This window comes from Gadus chalcogrammus, chromosome 4 (genome assembly GCF_026213295.1).
Source record: "Gadus chalcogrammus isolate NIFS_2021 chromosome 4, NIFS_Gcha_1.0, whole genome shotgun sequence".
Lineage (NCBI taxonomy): Eukaryota > Metazoa > Chordata > Actinopteri > Gadiformes > Gadidae > Gadus > Gadus chalcogrammus.
This window is the reverse complement of record NC_079415.1, coordinates 13475273-13491780: the sequence shown is the minus strand read 5'-3', so window position 1 is coordinate 13491780 and position 16508 is coordinate 13475273. Positions and strand designations below refer to the sequence as shown.

General features: G+C 42.1%; 2 protein-coding genes across 2 annotated transcripts; both read right to left on the bottom strand.

Annotated features, from left to right (window-relative positions):
- Nucleotides 1-3001: 3001 nt before the first annotated feature.
- Nucleotides 3002-5218, bottom strand: LOC130381182 (liver-expressed antimicrobial peptide 2). The gene is made up of 3 exons (XM_056588648.1): nt 4692-5218; nt 4158-4300; nt 3002-3739 (listed from the first exon to the last, which is right to left on the bottom strand). Exons 1-3 carry the CDS (start codon nt 4755-4757, stop codon nt 3703-3705), a joined length of 246 nt encoding a protein of 81 aa, XP_056444623.1. The 5' UTR covers nt 4758-5218; the 3' UTR covers nt 3002-3702.
- Nucleotides 5219-5316: 98 nt separating this feature from the next.
- scarb2c (scavenger receptor class B, member 2c) lies at nt 5317-14806 on the bottom strand. Its single transcript, XM_056588647.1, has 12 exons — nt 14591-14806; nt 14081-14238; nt 12783-12927; nt 12492-12680; nt 11906-11997; nt 10878-10997; nt 9731-9909; nt 8679-8797; nt 8083-8156; nt 7494-7545; nt 7027-7179; nt 5317-6600 (listed from the first exon to the last, which is right to left on the bottom strand). Exons 1-12 carry the CDS (start codon nt 14708-14710, stop codon nt 6562-6564), a joined length of 1440 nt encoding a protein of 479 aa, XP_056444622.1. The 5' UTR covers nt 14711-14806; the 3' UTR covers nt 5317-6561.
- Between the last annotated feature and the right edge of the window lie 1702 nt (nt 14807-16508).

Below are 16508 nucleotides of genomic sequence, written 5' to 3'. Positions count from 1 at the left end.
GATTGTAGCATGAGACACTCAGAGCTTCATCCTTGTAAGGAAAACCCTTTTAGTATTGATGCATATAAACATCTTACATTTAGAAGTTGCCTCTACTTCCTTTTCAATTCAATTATAGTACATTTGATTTGTATAGCCCTTAATCACAGGTACAGTCTCAAAGGAGCTGAACAGGCCATACATGTATGACAACCCCCTGACCCTAGCCCCCGAGAGGGAAAGAAAAAACTCCCTTAATTAGTAAAAAGGAAGAAATCTTGAGAAGGGACGCAGAGTGGTGGATCCCTCCCAGCAATGTTCAGCTACTTAAAAACATGTGATGTTGTTACTAGAAATCATGATAGATGTTAATGGCCTGGAGAACATGATGGTTGCTACTGGGCTGGAGAACATGTTACTGGAGAACATGAAGATGTGACTGGAGAACATGGTCGATGTTACTCGACTGGAGAACATGATAGATGTTACTGGTGACATGATAGATGTTACTAGAGAACAAGAAGATGTTATTGAAGAATATGTTACTGGATAACATGATAGATGCTACTGGATACCATGGTAAATGTTACTGGACTGGAGAACATGATAGATGTTACTGGGGACCATGAAGATGTTACTGGAGAACATGAAGATGTTACTGGAGAATATGTTACTGGATAACATGATAGATGCTACTGGATACCATGGTAAATGTTACTGGACTGGAGAACATGATAGATGTTACTGGGGACCATGAAGATGTTACTGGAGAACATGACGTTACTGGAGAACATGCAGACGTTACTGGAGAACATGCAGATGTTACTGGAGAACATGAAGATGTTACTGGAGAATATGAAGATGTTATTGTAAAACATGAATGTTACTGGAGAACATTGGTAGATGGGAGAACAAGGTTAAGATGACTTTCATAAGTGTATGGCCGAATGAGAACACCTTCACATTTATGCACAAGCAATGCATTTTGTGAGGGAAGGGGCAAACGTTAAAAACGTTAAGAACAAACAGCATGTCCAGAAAAACAAGAGCACGGGACAGCCATAGTAACGGATAATTAGCATATCAAAATAGCACAATGTAGCCTCACATGTAAAAAAACGCACAGAGCAGCATATAACAACTTACTTAAGAAGAGCGGTCGTTCAGCAGCATCTCTACATCCCTCCGTGAGACTTGCTTTGGAAGACACATCCTTACAAATGCAAGATTTCTGTAAAGTGCTGATCCCTGAATTCACATTGCAGAATGCGCGAGTCAATAGAGGAGGGTTAAATCCGTCCTATGAAAGCCCCTGACTTTAGAGCAAGGCATTGCGGCGCTGTGAACTGAGTGCCTCTACTAGGCACCAGTGGTGGGTTCGGGCTCGGAGGCGCACCGTGACAGCGGTGCTGCACGCGCCGCTCACAGCACCGGGATGCCTCGAGTGGTCGGCTGGAGTTAATGCGTCACGTACGCTTAGACCAATGATAGGGCTTCATTTATAGCAAATGTGTGTCAGTATGGGACAGCAGGATTCAACTATTGGTCATTCCAAGATATATTCACGTGACTAAGTAACTAGACAGCCACGGTATGTGGAGACTCCGTTATGTGTGTGTGTGTGTGTGTGTGTGTGTGTGTGTGTGTGTGTGTGTGTGTGTGTGTGTGTGTGTGTGTGTGTGTGTGTGTGTGTGTGTGCGTGTGTGTGTGAATGTGCACACACAACACAACCCATCAGAACGTCCACCACCACCATCGTGTGGAATAGCCTACCATGAGTGCACAGTTCTTAAGCATACGCACACGTTTTCACACAAACACACACACACACACACACACACACACACGCACACGCACACGCACGCACGCACGCGCGCGCACGCGCACGCACACACACGCACACACATACACATGCTATTACACACTTAGTCGAGTTGTTTCAGAAAACGGCATTTGCTTTATTAAGAAGATTCCGGATTTTGGTTAATGAAGAAACCATGTTCTTTAACACCATGTTCTTTAAAACATTATTAATGTTCTTCAAATTAGGCAATGGAATTGATTAATGAATTATTAGTTATTAGTTATAGTAATAGTTTAAACCCACTTAAGAACTGAATGGACTCCGGACTCCTGTAGTCAGAATGGGCTGTCCTACTGAGATAAGCAGAGACATCCCTTTATCATAGACACACTCCAATGATGCGTTGTCATCTTGTTTTTTTATGATGCCTCAAATTCTGTCTTTAATTATTAAATGAGTAGCCTATTCATTATTAATTATGGTAATTAAGTGTAGGCTATTCCTTTACTTCGTATTTCTTTATGTACTTTAGGTTTAGATAAAGTAAATTGAGAAAATCTTCAATGGAATTAATTAAAACCATGGACATATAGTTGGGATATAAAACATATTATTTATATTATTATATACATATTATTATTTGCTGCCATGTTTTTAATAGGTTTCTTATATATGTGTTAATACTGCCGGCATATATTTGAAAATAAACAGAATAAATTAGCTCCACATCCTAACTTAGGCTGACATTTCTAAGCCAGTTTCTGGTTCCATTAAAGAGGCCATGTTAAAACAGAACACTAAAAGATGTATTAGAGAGAATTTTAAGAGTGTAATGAAATCAGCAATGCAGTCCATAAGCAGTGTATGAACTGCTGATGCAGTATTGCAGACAGATATTTATACGTTTTTCGTACTCGCTATTACATGTATGGAAAACCTTGACAATCATTTCCAATGACTTTTATGTCTGTAAACAACATCTACTGCTGATGTCCAATGCTATCCATAATTCTTTATGCTTCTTTATATATTTTAATGTTTCAAACTACTTAATTGTGTTGGTATTTGCCTTTTTTGTGTTGCTAATCACAAACAGGCAAAGGACAAACTAATAATGTTTTATTATTGAGCAGCAATAATATGCTCTCAGTCTTAGTTTTTCTGTTGTTTAAGTTTAAGTTGATGAAAACAGGGACAAAAGGTGTGCAGTAGCACTTATAGAAAATTGTATATTCAAATATTTACATTTTGTAAAAATACAGAAATATAATAAACATTATATACAAGGGAACATGGTTCGGTCACATATTCATCACATGAACATCCATTACCGCTTATAATAAAAAAAATATACTCATAAGACTTAACATGATGAACATTTGTATTTCCTTCAGCTTTCAATATTTTCCTTCATAATTGTTCTTTGTTAGGAAACAATACAACACATTTAAAGATTTTTAACATTGCTGATGTTAAAACTATTGAAATGGTTTTCAGAGGTCATGACCAGCATGTGAACCTCTCCATAACTTCATATTTACAGCTTTGTTTTGCTTAATGCCAAATCATAAAACTTATCATAAGATTGATGAGTTATATATTTACTCAGGGGTCAGCAGAGTCAGAAAATCAATTGAAATGTCTCTGAGTCAAGCAAGGTTATGAGACATTGTAAGATAAATCTGTATCCTCCATATTTTAGTGCTTATGAATTACACTGAATTGGTTTCAAATTATTATGTGTCTCATTGTGGTCAACATTGATGTTGTTCAGGAATGTTCTGAGTGGAACAGGAATGTTCTGATAGAGTGGAACCACAATGTTCTGGTTGAGTGGAATTAGTATATTCTGTTAAAGTCAAACCAGTATGTTCTGGTGGATTGAAACCAGAATGTTCTGGAGAGTGGAACCAAAATGCTCAGGGAGAGTTGAACCAGAAGGTACAGATGTTGTTTCTGCAAAGATAAGAATCATACTTCAATATCATAACAGAAAAAATATTGATGAATGTTCACAAATTTTAAGCATTTCATTTTATACTTTGGGATTAGCAAAATAATAAACAGTGATCGTTGACTTTTCTTTGCAATGTGGTCAGATGCCACATTGAAAAACTTCTTCAGAATAAATGGTTAACTTTGACAAGAAGGATGATGACATGTGTAACTCTTCATACCCTCAGCCTTTCACCAAAAATAAAAAAATAAGTCATCAAATTGTATAAATTGCATAATTTCAAACATGCTATTCCAACCCGGGATTGATTCTGTTCTCTGGTACAGCCCTATTGGTCGTTACATCTCTCTGTGATTCAGCCCAAGAAAAGATAATCTATGTGTAGACTACATCTGCCAACAAGGTAAGGATAGGCACCTGCTGCAGTAGTTGGTGCCACACTCTGTGTGAGCCCGACAGCTGCCCCCTACTGGTTTGAGTGTGTTCCAGCGCCACAGCAGGGAGCGTCTGGTCCTCTGGAGCAGACCATCGAGCTCTGTGGGCAGCGGCAGTCCCTGGACCTGCAGAGCAAAGAGGGATGCATGCCTGGTTAGAGTTATGTTGAAAACTCACGGTTCTGGTGTTCAATACGGTTCAATATGTTCTGCATTAAATGTAAAAATGAAGGCGAAAAAATTCCATACTTGAATGTGCTAACATGAAACCGTCAGTACACATGTGGACTATACCCTGCTTAGTTGAACTCACACCATGTTGGAATTTTAGAATCACATAAATGCCTAAGCCCTAAAAGTTGTATGCTTAATAATCCTCTGCTTAATTGTGATATCACTAGCAAACCCAATGCTTCTTCTTTCAACATTAAGGATTGCTCTTCAAACCACAATTTAGCAAACCACAATTAAAGCCACACACATACACAACCACCACCTCCGACCAGAGATATCTTACCTGGAAGTCCGGCACCACAGACAGCAAAAGAAAAACAACTGTGATCTTGAACACCAGGGCCTGCATTCTGAAAACACTGAATGCCTGACTCAAAGTAAGTCTGACTTGTTGTTTTCAGCCTGTCCGTTATAAGGAACATTACAATCAGGGAATAGGGGCGGAGCAGTCACCGCCATCGTCAACCTGCCTCCAATAACATTTTACACCTAATAATTAGTGGGAAGTGTTTTCAAACCGTTAAAAAAAAAACTCTTCCTTCTGTTTATCAGTTTGATAATACCTGGCAGTGAGGTCAAAGGTTGAGTCTGTGAAAACTTTAGCCTTTGAAATGAGGACAGATCCACATCTTCACTTGGCTTGCTACAGCTCATAATACTAAAGTAGAATGAATACATGGATAACATGAATGTTAGCTCATGATTCATTTGTATATCTGTCCAACTTTCTGAAGTGTTAGTTATTATATGCATGAGCTCCCTTAACATGTCATCTTTCAGTTGTTGCAATATTTTAATTAATTCCATGACCTGTTCATCACTATGAAATGTTATTTTCTGACTAATCTAGTATCTATTGGTCCCTTAATCTTTAATGCAGTCAAAGCAAATATACAATATACCGGTAGTTTATATCATTAATTTTTTATTATTGACAACAGTAGTGCAGAGCTCAGTATGAGACATTGTAATAAGACATTTTTGAATATTTTGTTGAATGCTATCTTGTGTTCAGCTATAGAATACGTATGTTTTTTTTTAAAGTGGTGCTCCACTTCTTTGTGATATAAAATAAGGACAAAACACAAAACAAGGAAAACGCATTGACACTTGATATTGATACTAAAAATATAAAGCACACAGCAATCCCATAATATCTGTATTAGTAGTGCAAAAATCTTAAGAATGGCATGGAGACACATTTGATTTTGAAGTTCATAATTATATTAGTTAGTGTGGTTGGTGTGGATGCATGCACAATGTTAAGGTTAACAGATGCTATATGTTCCTGCTATATAATCAGTTAGATATTAGGAAAAATGAACTGCTGCATTTTCCAACTTTATTTTTTTATCATGACCTAGCCAGCTTTGAAGGCTCATGTAACAATACCCAAAAGGGCGGGAAAATGGCTTCCTCAGTGGAACTGTAAAATACTTAATCAGTAAAAGCTTGTCTTGCATGACTCCCATCAACCACCACTTCTCCTGTAAAGGTATATGGACATTTGAATGTGTAGTTTGGAGAAAGGAGTGGCTTGGATACCACATATTTGGTAATCAGAACATATTGCACAACTTTAAACAGTACATTTTAAAACATATAACATTATAGTTTTGTCTTGAATTAAACCAGTTCCAGAAGTTAGTGCCACCAGCATCTTTCTCAAGTAACATTCATGAATTATTTCTCAAAAACAACAACAAAACATGTACCATCTCAGAGAGTCGGACCTCCCTGTTTAAGCAACTCATTGCTGTTCCTGTTTCGGCTTATAGACTCAACACATTAATATAATGGGATTTCTATTCGATTGGACTTTAATAAAGTGGCGATATAATAACTTCAATTTTGTCAAGTAAAAAAGTTGAATAATGCAAGTATGTTTCCTACTATAAAAAAGAAAATAAGAGAAGAGAAAATATATTAAACTTCCATTTCAAATCGACCGAGTGGTTAAAGACACACGATAAAAGAGAAGATGCCATTTCCACTTCCACTAAAACAGTGTGTTAAAAGTTATATTAAAAGGGTGAGCTATGGGGACGATGCAACCTTTAGGGGATCCGGGTGGCTGTGATGGTTGGTGTGGTCAGGACGTTTCTTGGCGCTGCCATGCTCTCCTCTCCCGCTGCGTGGGCTCCAGGGCTGGACTACGAGTTCAGCAGGGGCTGTCGCTCTGCCGCTGAGCTCTGAACAAACCACAAGTAGTAGGTCAGACTGTTATTACCAAATCAAACCAAGTACTGAATCTGATCAACGCTGTCCTCCCAGCCCTCCAACGCACTCTGATCTAATCTCATCATTTTGCCTTTTAGCAGCAGACGCTTTAATCCAAATTTGACTTTTGAAATTCGACTTTGAAGTGACTTTTTGGACAATCTAACTGGGAGAAATGGATGCAATGGAGCAATGGAGTATTACGAATGCCACGATTCTTAGCATCTGTAGCATTCTTAGCATGTGTAATTTATCAACGTTACACTCAACTACCAGAGCTGAACCAGGGGAAGTTTGCTCTGGCCAGTGACATATCTATCTGCTTTCCAACAACCTGAAAACCTGCATCTAAAACACGTGCAGAGATAGGAATTCCACCGTCTTCCTCCAGGTCTCACCTCTATGCCCTTCTGCCGACAGATGACACCCATGAAGACCAAGCCTATAAGGATGCCCAGACCAATGAGCATGAACGGAATGTTCACCACCACGTTCCTCAAGGCGATGACAGCCTGGAGTTTTTTGGCCGACTCATCGTCAATGAGAACGCTCTGGAAAAGGAACCAGGCACACAATGTGGAATGAAAGCATTATTCAAGTGATTTAAAGGGTGTGTGTATGTTTGTCTCTCTGTGTGTGTGTGTGTGTTTGTCTCTCTCTCTCTCTGTGTGTATGTTTGTCTCTCTCTCTGTGTGTGTGTGTGTGTGTGTGTGTGTGTGTGTGTGTGTGTGTGTGTGTGTGTGTGTGTGTGTGTGTGTGTGTGTGTGTGTGTGTGTGTGTGTGTGTGTGTGTGTGTGTGTGTGTGTGTGTGTGTGTGTGTGTGTGTGTGTGTGTGTGTGTGTGCGTGTCTGTGTGTGATGCGTACCTCATTTAGATACGCGACTGGAATAATCACTGTCCTTACATTTCCCGTTTGCCTGGAAGTGAAAGACAGATACAGGATACTGTCAGATACGTGGCAGCAGAAATGGCTAGGAAGTATGTCATAAATTTATCCTGAGATTATCAGGACATTTATACAACTATAAAACTCATGGGGTCAGGGCGTGCTGTCCAAAGTTCCAGACGCAACGCTGATGAGACAACAGTACTCTGTAGGTGACAATCCCTGACAAATGACTGGATCAACATGTTTCATCCTTCATTCTAATGATAGACCTAGTGACCTAGTTAGTTATTCTAGAGGTCAGACCTAGTGACCTAGTTAGTTATTCTAGAGGTCAGACCTAGTGACCTAGTTTGTTATTCTAAGGGGCAGACCTAGAACATTAATTCAGCCAGAAATACAATCTGTTGAATACTGTGACTGATTGGTATCCTGTAGTATATAAATCCTCACTATGTTTAATTAAGGTCAAGCTGAAGGTAGTGAGGTATATAAATATTAAAGTATGTTTAGATGTAGTTGACCTGAAGGTAGTGTAGTATATGCATTAAAAGTAGAGGTGGTTTACCTGAAGGCAGAGAGCTTCTCCACCATCACGTTGATCTGTAGCCTCTTAGCCGCCCGCATGACAATCCCAGTAAACTGAAAAACAAAATTCAGAACATATTCGATATAATGAATATAAACATTACACCTGACTAACTTATAATCCCCTGTAGTGTGTTAGTCGTGGAATTGAGCGAGAAAACACACATTTTCCTGCTTTTCGTGCACAATAACAACTTCATTACCGGACTTTGATATGATCGTCATAACATTCTCAGTGAGAAGGTTAAACTGACCTTTGACCTCATACCCCTGGACGTCTGAAGTCCAGGTCGAATCAAAGATTTGTGATGAGACCAATCGTGCCGCGATGTGGTTTCAGAACGTATTCATGGTATTTATTTACCCAGTCGGGTATTTAAACATGGTGATAACGGACCATAACGCCGTTCACTGTTATTTCAGACAGTTTGTGATATTAGTTTTAGTACCAGGCCTTTCACGTCTAACCACTTGGCAGCAGACACGAGCAACAATGGTGTTAACGGTCTGAATACAGGGGTGCCATCACACAGGAGCACTGGACACAGGGGGAGGAGGGAAGAAGCCGGGTCATACCGGGTTGATGTCGATAGTGGTCTGGTGCTGCTCTTTGTCCGGTTTCATCCCGAACACGTCATTCACGTACTTCTCATCCGCCTGGTAGAAGTGTGGTGAGGACATGATGATGGGAGCACCTGCGTAGACAAAGAGACAACATGACCGTATTCGTCATACTTTGCCTTCTGTAGCACTTCCTGCTTTAACCTATCTTCTACGATACACCGTCCTATGAATAGGTTAATATCGGGCAAGTTGTTGTTCATTGAAGCTTATTGCCATAAAGGGAAGTCTTAACAACCCCAGACATCACCGTGGCAACCTCATAAACATGAGTCACCAACCCCACAGACCCGAGCGCTGTGGGGACACAGCTCTCTCTCACTCCCTGATAACACAGGAGGGATCGTCATCTGTAGTAAGAGGACACGCGTTGCATTCCAGAATACAGGCTACTGCACCGCTCTAAGAACGCGGTCAATCCACTACCAAGCTGTCCTGCCACAAGAGGGCCGGAATACGCTGGGAATGACAACAACAGAGGATTGTCAAGGTGTGCCCGCCCTCATCTACGTAATGCAGAGCAAGCAACTATCCTACCATATGAAACAACAGGTCCCCTTCTGGGCAGCGATGCCAATGATGAAATAATGTCTACGTGGATAACTGACACTTCCCACACATATCCAGAAAGCTTCAAATAATACAAGCCCACCCAGGCTGATTCTTCTTACCCCAATTCACAAGAGTTGCGATTCAGATATCCGAATTAGATGCTCAGTGAAACCTTTGTGGTTTACATAACTTTGAATGACCCGCCCAAGTAAATCAGCCCAAAAAATTTGTAACTTTGAGTTATCATGCTTGCATAGAGTTGTGTGAGGCGCTCAGACTCAACCATCGGGTGGGAATGACGGATGGGGCAGATTGTGTGACAGGAAATAAGGAAAAGAAAACTAAGGGGGCGTAATGTTTTAGCTGAGGGGGCAACGCACCGTTTAGCCGCCTCTCGGCTCCGGGCCCGGTACCCGGACCCTGAACCCGGTACAGAACCGGAGGTCCACACTCACCTTGTTTACACGCGCTGACGTTGAGCACCCCGGATCCCAGGCAGTTCCCCTTAGGGACACAGAACCCTGCGTTGTCCGGGTTCACCGTCAGGTTAGCGAACACACTGCTGGGCGGCGAGAAGCGGTACCCGGGGAGCTCCTTCACAGTTACGTCCTCAACGTACGTGGCATACATAGACCTGGGGAGGACAACGGGATTTTTGGTATAAACACAGCTATGTTGTGGTGTGATTATATTTGTGACGCTTACACAGACTGAGGCTTAATTGGTCGTGGCTGTATTTTTAATGGGAAATATGATTGAAGGATTGCAAATGCAAGTCAACACTTTGACTGATTTGAACTGATTGCTCCATGTCCTTCCCAACACTGCCTCCTCCTGGTAGGAGAGTGGAACTGAATGGAGCAATGGGGCCACAATGTCTGGTGTTGATAGAAAATCCTACGGACTAAAACCAAGCGAGAGTCACAAGACTTAAAAATGACCTTATTACATTGAAATGCATTCCTATTAAAAGTCTTGGCAGTGATTATTTTGTTGGTATTATCATTTCATTTCACCCTCACCTGATCTTGGCGTTGAGCAGGTTTTTAGGTTAAAGGTGAATAGATCGGGTGTGAGCTAAGAGCCAACATTTGCTTTGTACAAGAGAGAGGCAAGCAGAGGCCAGCTGACTGAAGGGATTCAGGGCAACACTGGCTGGCACAACGAGCAGCGGGGCTAAATCTGGGTCCCTAATCCTGACGTCCAGACCTGAACCACGCTGAAGAAAAGGCTTATTCAGACTTTGGACATTCTTAAGATGACTATGGGAGAGGTGGGAGTAGCCGAACAAAGCTATGCTTACAGCGGCCGCATAAAAGGGCAAGAATCAGTGAAACCTAGTCATTCAATCTTGTGAGAATCTTGTGAGGATAAAGCAAAGTGAGAATGTCCGTCCCAAACAAACAATGTCCGTCCCAAACAAACAATCAATCAAACCACTTTGACAAGCACCATATCAACCCATTCGGATACATATGCTAAGCATCAGCCCATGTGTCTGTGTATTGCATTTAGTCATCTGAGACCCTCACGTGGGGAGCAGCGTTAGCTCCAGCACTAGCTGCTAGCGCTGAAGCTACGTCTAATCGGTCCCTGGCCCACCTGCAGAGATCGGAGGAGAACATGTAGAGCGTCTCGTCCTTGGTGACCAAGGGGTGGAAGAAGGCCCCGTTGGTGCCGTTGATCATGTTGCACTGGGGCGACGTCCACCAGTCCAGCTGCCTGCGGGCGGAGCAGGAAGCAGGCCCACACTCATTATGGGCTTCACTTGCAAACATAATACAATTGGTCTGATAAGGGGAAACGGTAGTCCAGTGGTTCAGGGGGTAAGAGTCCCAGTTGAAATGTACTGGGCCTGATCCCAAATGTCCTTGGTTATTATCTAGATATTATCAAGCGCTTTGAGTACCATATTACCATATTAATTTATTATTATTATTATTATAGGCCTGTGTGTATGATTGATTGTGTATGTTCTATATTGTTTATAGGTCTGTGTGTATGATTGATATGTATGTTGTCATATTGTTTATAGGTCTGTACATCATTGATACCGAATGTTCTAATATTGTCTATAGGCCTGTGTGAATGATTGATATGTATGTTGTGATAGTGTCTATAGGCCTGTGTGTATTACTGATACTTTATGTTGTGTTAGTGTCTATAGACCTGTGCGTATGAATGATCTGTATGAGGTCTTCAGTTTGTATTATCTTAAACCGGCCATCTTAAATTGACCAATGAGGGACAAATAACATATTTTTCTTTTGATTATCAACCTGTTTTACGACGACTTGAACAAGATGTGCACACACCAGCTGCACTTTAATGACATCCAGAAAACCAAATAGACTTAGAGTAATGTCCACGCTAGCTCTTGCCCATGATTATGGATGGGAAAACAAGGGATTTGATTCTGAATGAGGTAACCAATCAGGCTTCATCAACTTCTACTCTGAAACAGTGATGATATTAAGACCTAATCTCCTTCCATCCCTAGGTTTCCATCATTATCTTAAAGGTTTCCATAACATCAACAACTCAATCAGCATCACTGATTAAATTAAAAAAGCAAAAAGTCCTCTCTCTTATCACCAATTCTTAAAGGAAAATAATTGTATTAAATGTACCTTTCATTCTTCCACGCATCGACTCTAGCAAAGTCAGTGTAGTTTGTTTCACCAGTGAAGAAAACATATTGTCCATCATCAGTAGCATTGGCCTGTGGGAACAGAATTGCACACTTTAAAACAAAAAAGACGGTTGAGTAATTTACTGCAAAAACGTATCTAAAAAATATATGTATAAAACTCTCAGAATGTTCCCTTGCTACATTTAAATCATAGCGATCGTTTCTGTTATTAATAAGGGACGAACCTTTCAGCTAAGGGTCAAACACTCTTACCACTCCGTTATTCTGTCCAGGCATATTAGGAGTTCATATCAAAATAATATGAATATGAAGGAGGAGTCAAAAGACTCCTCCTTCATCCAGATCAGTGGATCCAACAAAAATGTGTAGATGAATATATTTCATGATAAAATAATATTTACATGAATATATTTCATGTTCAAATAATATCCTCTATGAATACAAATCATGACAAAACAACATTACACATGACTATAACTCATGATGAAATAACATAACACATTACTATAACTCATGATAAAACATCATTACACATGACTATCATCCATGATCTGGTCCTCTACCTTGTAGAAGAGACCGAACATGTCGTCCAACTCGGGTACGATGGTCTTGGCGGCCTTGAGGAAGGCGTCCTCGTAGCCCCACAGCAGCTCCCCCACCGTGCGCGTGGTGAAGAGGCCCTCGCCGCTCGAGACCATGAAGGCCGAGATCAGGTTCGCCAATAGGCTGTCCTTGAACTTCTCCATTACCGTCTGTGTGTGGGCGGGAGGAGAGAGAGCGAACAGGAGATGAAGACACTCAGGAGACTATGAACACACATGTCTGGACGTTGGGTCGTGGTTCTCCCGTCGTACCACGGCCGGGATGTTCACCGTCCGGATGAGGTCGCTCTCCGGGCCTATGGACATGTTCGCCTGGAAGATGTAGGTCTTGGGGTTGACCGCGGACACCTTGGTGCCGTTCTCCAAAAAAACCACTTCCTCCATGGGCCGGTACTCTCTGTGTGAAAAGAGATGATTTACTACTGACATTTAGCAGCTTTTATTATAGTTCTCTGCAGTTGTCAAATATTAACCACATAACCCCTGAATAGTCTACGTTCAAAAGGTCTACACACACAATCCAGTGAGACCCTGATTATCCTCCTGATTGCGGGTTTGTTGCCCCAGAACGCAAATGAAAGTTCAGGCAGTGGAATAGTTACAAGAGGTCCCTGCATGGTAGGGGAAGTTAATGAGTAATAGGAACAACTGCTAAACAATAGGTGTGAAGTGGGCCTGATGTAAGAGTGCAAAATGTGATGTTATCCATAGCAGTCGGGATAACCTTAATGCTGAGTACTACGGCGGCAGGCTTACTGTTTTTTAGGGTTTTACATAGTTGGAGAAGTGATCAAGTGATACGAGCGAAACTGACTGACCGAGGAAGTATGATCAGTGAGCACATGACTGACATTGCTAAATGATGTTAACGACTGTTCACACACTCTAAAAAGACACAACCAGCAGATAAATCACATGGCAATGTCTGGACGGAACTCAGCATCATATTTGTTGTAAAAACCTAAACAAATATTGATATATAGGACGATTTTACATTGTATTTCCAAACACCTCCAACATAACTGCGACTGCTTATTTTTAGTTTAACAATTACAGTTAAATATTACTGGAAACCAAACTTCTGCAAATAGAATACAATGTTATACTTGGAAGAAGAATCATTAAATTCAAATAACACTTAAAATTGAGGCATTTATGTGGGATGACGCAACGATTCTAGCTGACTTAAAGTGCTTTTCTCTCCATCACAAACCATATTGTGACTTGGTATATTGGCATCACAGCCATATATACCCACATCCATAATGACATGAAGCATTTATGAAATAACAATGTGGATTATATGCAGACCAGTAATTCAAACAGACACAAAATCCTTATTTTTCTTTGTGCAAATTTGTACATGTGTATATAATATGTATGTATATCTGTAATTGTATGCTTGTGGTCTGTATAAATATATGTATATCTATACCTGTATGTGTATGGTCTGTTTGTTTAATATCTGTACCTGTATGTATTGTCTGTCCAAGTGTATGGTCTGTGCTATTGTTCATCTATACCTGTATAAATGTATATAATTACGTTACCTGTATGTGTATGGCCCCCTCTCAATAACAGCTGGCCTGTCCCCATCCAAAACTTCGAGGGGATTTGTCAGATTAAAGAAATAGAACTGCATGTATACAGGAGGCGGTGGATTCTTCCAGGCTTCAAATGAGTCAGTTCCATTCTTCAACACCACTTCCTGTGGGGAGAGATTATCCTTATAGATTACTCATGAACCATCAACAAGACATACTGCTGGAGATGAAATTATTGGTCGTTATTGTGATGACGTAAATATAACGTTAATCGCATACTTTGTATCATTCTTAACTGATCATTTGATATCGTTGTGACGTGCGCAAATAAATCACAAACAAAGCCTGCCTTAAGTCTTCACAAACTACACAAAATCGCTTGTTGTTTTACATCGGGAAACATGACTTATAAAGCTACCATCAATTATGAAGCCACGATCGTTAACCGAGTCCACCAACTCAGTATTTTTATACAAATAATATATGACATCAGCCTCATATCAGAGGATTGTTTACCTTCTTCACCATCGAGTTGAGGACGTTTGGAAACACACTGGACAAAACCAGAGAGATCCCTGCAATCAGGATAAGAATGGAGAACAAGCCCAGGCTGTAGGCACAGCAAGACCTCAGCATTTTGTCGATAAAGTAAGTGTGACACCGAGAGATTAGGGCTAGCTCGCTTAGCAGCAGCAGCCTTGCTGATGTAAAGTATCAAGGCTTTTTGTTTTGCTGCTCTGACAGCAGGCACCGCCTCATCATCTAGCCCCGCCCACTCTTTTCCGGTTGACGTCATGCAGGACCGTTGCCGCATGGCCGCTCCTAGAGTGGGCGGGGTTAAACGGGGCCTCGACGTTGATAGGATTGTTCAGCTGCAGATCGATTTTAAATCATTTAAATATTTTTCGATTGATTTGCTATATAGCTAATACGTGCTGTATATGCCCAACGACAAGTATGGCTTTATTTTACACATGATGATTCCCTGAACGTTAATTGTAAAAACTCTAATTATAAATGTGTGCTGCAACTAAACGGTTGAATCGTGTCTAAACAGACATACTGTTAAACACAACGTATTTACATTTGTACATAATATTTACAAATTGTGGCAACCCCGATCCAATTGGAGGGGTCGAACCACACCAGCACCGGGGGCAGCGCCCTCTCCGCGGACAGGTAGTCCGAGGAAGGTATGTGCCGTTCAGCGCGGCGGTGCGGGAGCGCGCATCAAGCGCACCCGGGCAATCACCGACATTGGGATCACCTGGGGGAGGGAGACGGCAGAGGGCTCTTAAGGACCGAGCACGCTCCAGAGGAGGGGGGGCACCCCACAGGATTATGTGAGGGGTGCCAGGTAGGGGAGACAGTGGAACACGTTTTAATGTACTGTAGTGGTTATGGGATGGAGAGGGAAAGTATGAAAAATCAATTGAGAGAATTTGGTATGCTGGAGTATACTTTGGAAAATATTTTAAGATTAATGAAGAGGAATTGATTAAAAGTATTGTTTGGCTTTTTGAGAGAAACAGGGTTATATGATAGGATATAGAGTAGAAAGAAGGTGTGAATGAGTGAGTGTTTGGATATTTTTGTTTTGATTCATTAACTGGATCAGAAGAGGGCGGTAATGCACCAAGTTGTGGATGCCAACCGCCGTAAAACCCCAAGAAGAAGAAGAAGAAGACAGACGAGGAGGACAGCCGAGTTGGAGAGACGCGGTAGGGGGAGATCGCACAAACCCATACTAACGCTAATACGCTTCCCCCCAGGACTGAGTGGGAGAAGACGGGAGCGATAGAGACGCCGACCTCGCAGCCGGACCACACCCGGAGACGGCCCTTTTTACCCCATAAGAGGAAGAACTTATGTTGTCTTTTGTTTTAGGCGTACCTCGAGATCTTTGAGCGTACCGCGGGTCGTGAAAGGTGGCCAGCAGACCAGTGGGGCTACATCCTAGCGCCCTTCCTGACCGGGGGCCGCACATTACCCCATGCTCAAGCGGGCCATCCTCGCCCATTACGGACACAGCCTCCCAGCCCAGGCGCAACGGTACCACGACTGGGTTTACGACCCCCTGGGGTCGGTGAGAAGCCTGATTTCGCAACTCGTCCGCATGGCAGAGCGGTGGCGCTGGGCCTAAGGGAACCAGCCCAGGTCGGTGAACGACCTCGTTGAACTTTTGGAGAACTACCAAGTCACCCAGCGGCTGTGCAGCGCGGCGACCCCGACCCCCGGAGGGGACGAGACGCGGACCGAGCGGCGCGGGCGGTGCCTGGGTGCGCTGGTTCTCCGGCATCCGTCCGCCTACTCGAACCAGATCATCGCGGACTGCCGAGGGCCCGCCCCTCAGACCCCGAGAGAGGAATGGAGGTGCTACACCTGCAGCCAGAAGGGCCACCTTGCCCGCCATTGTCCCGGAGCAGGGGACGTG

Coding starts and splice junctions, on each gene's coding strand:
- LOC130381182 (XM_056588648.1), bottom strand. CDS start 4,757: ATGCAGGCCCTGGTGTTCAAGATCACAGTTGTTTTTCTTTTGCTGTCT. Junction 4,301..4,691: donor CTGTGGTGCCGGACTTCCAG/GTAAGATATCTC, acceptor TTTGCTCTGCAG/GTCCAGGGACTGCCGCTGCC. Junction 3,740..4,157: donor GGCACCAACTACTGCAGCAG/GTGCCTATCCTT, acceptor TTATCTTTGCAG/AAACAACATCTGTACCTTCT.
- scarb2c (XM_056588647.1), bottom strand. CDS start 14,710: ATGCTGAGGTCTTGCTGTGCCTACAGCCTGGGCTTGTTCTCCATTCTT. Junction 12,681..12,782: donor CGGTGAACATCCCGGCCGTG/GTACGACGGGAG, acceptor GCCCACACACAG/ACGGTAATGGAGAAGTTCAA. Junction 8,157..8,678: donor CCACTATCGACATCAACCCG/GTATGACCCGGC, acceptor TTTGTTTTTCAG/TTTACTGGGATTGTCATGCG.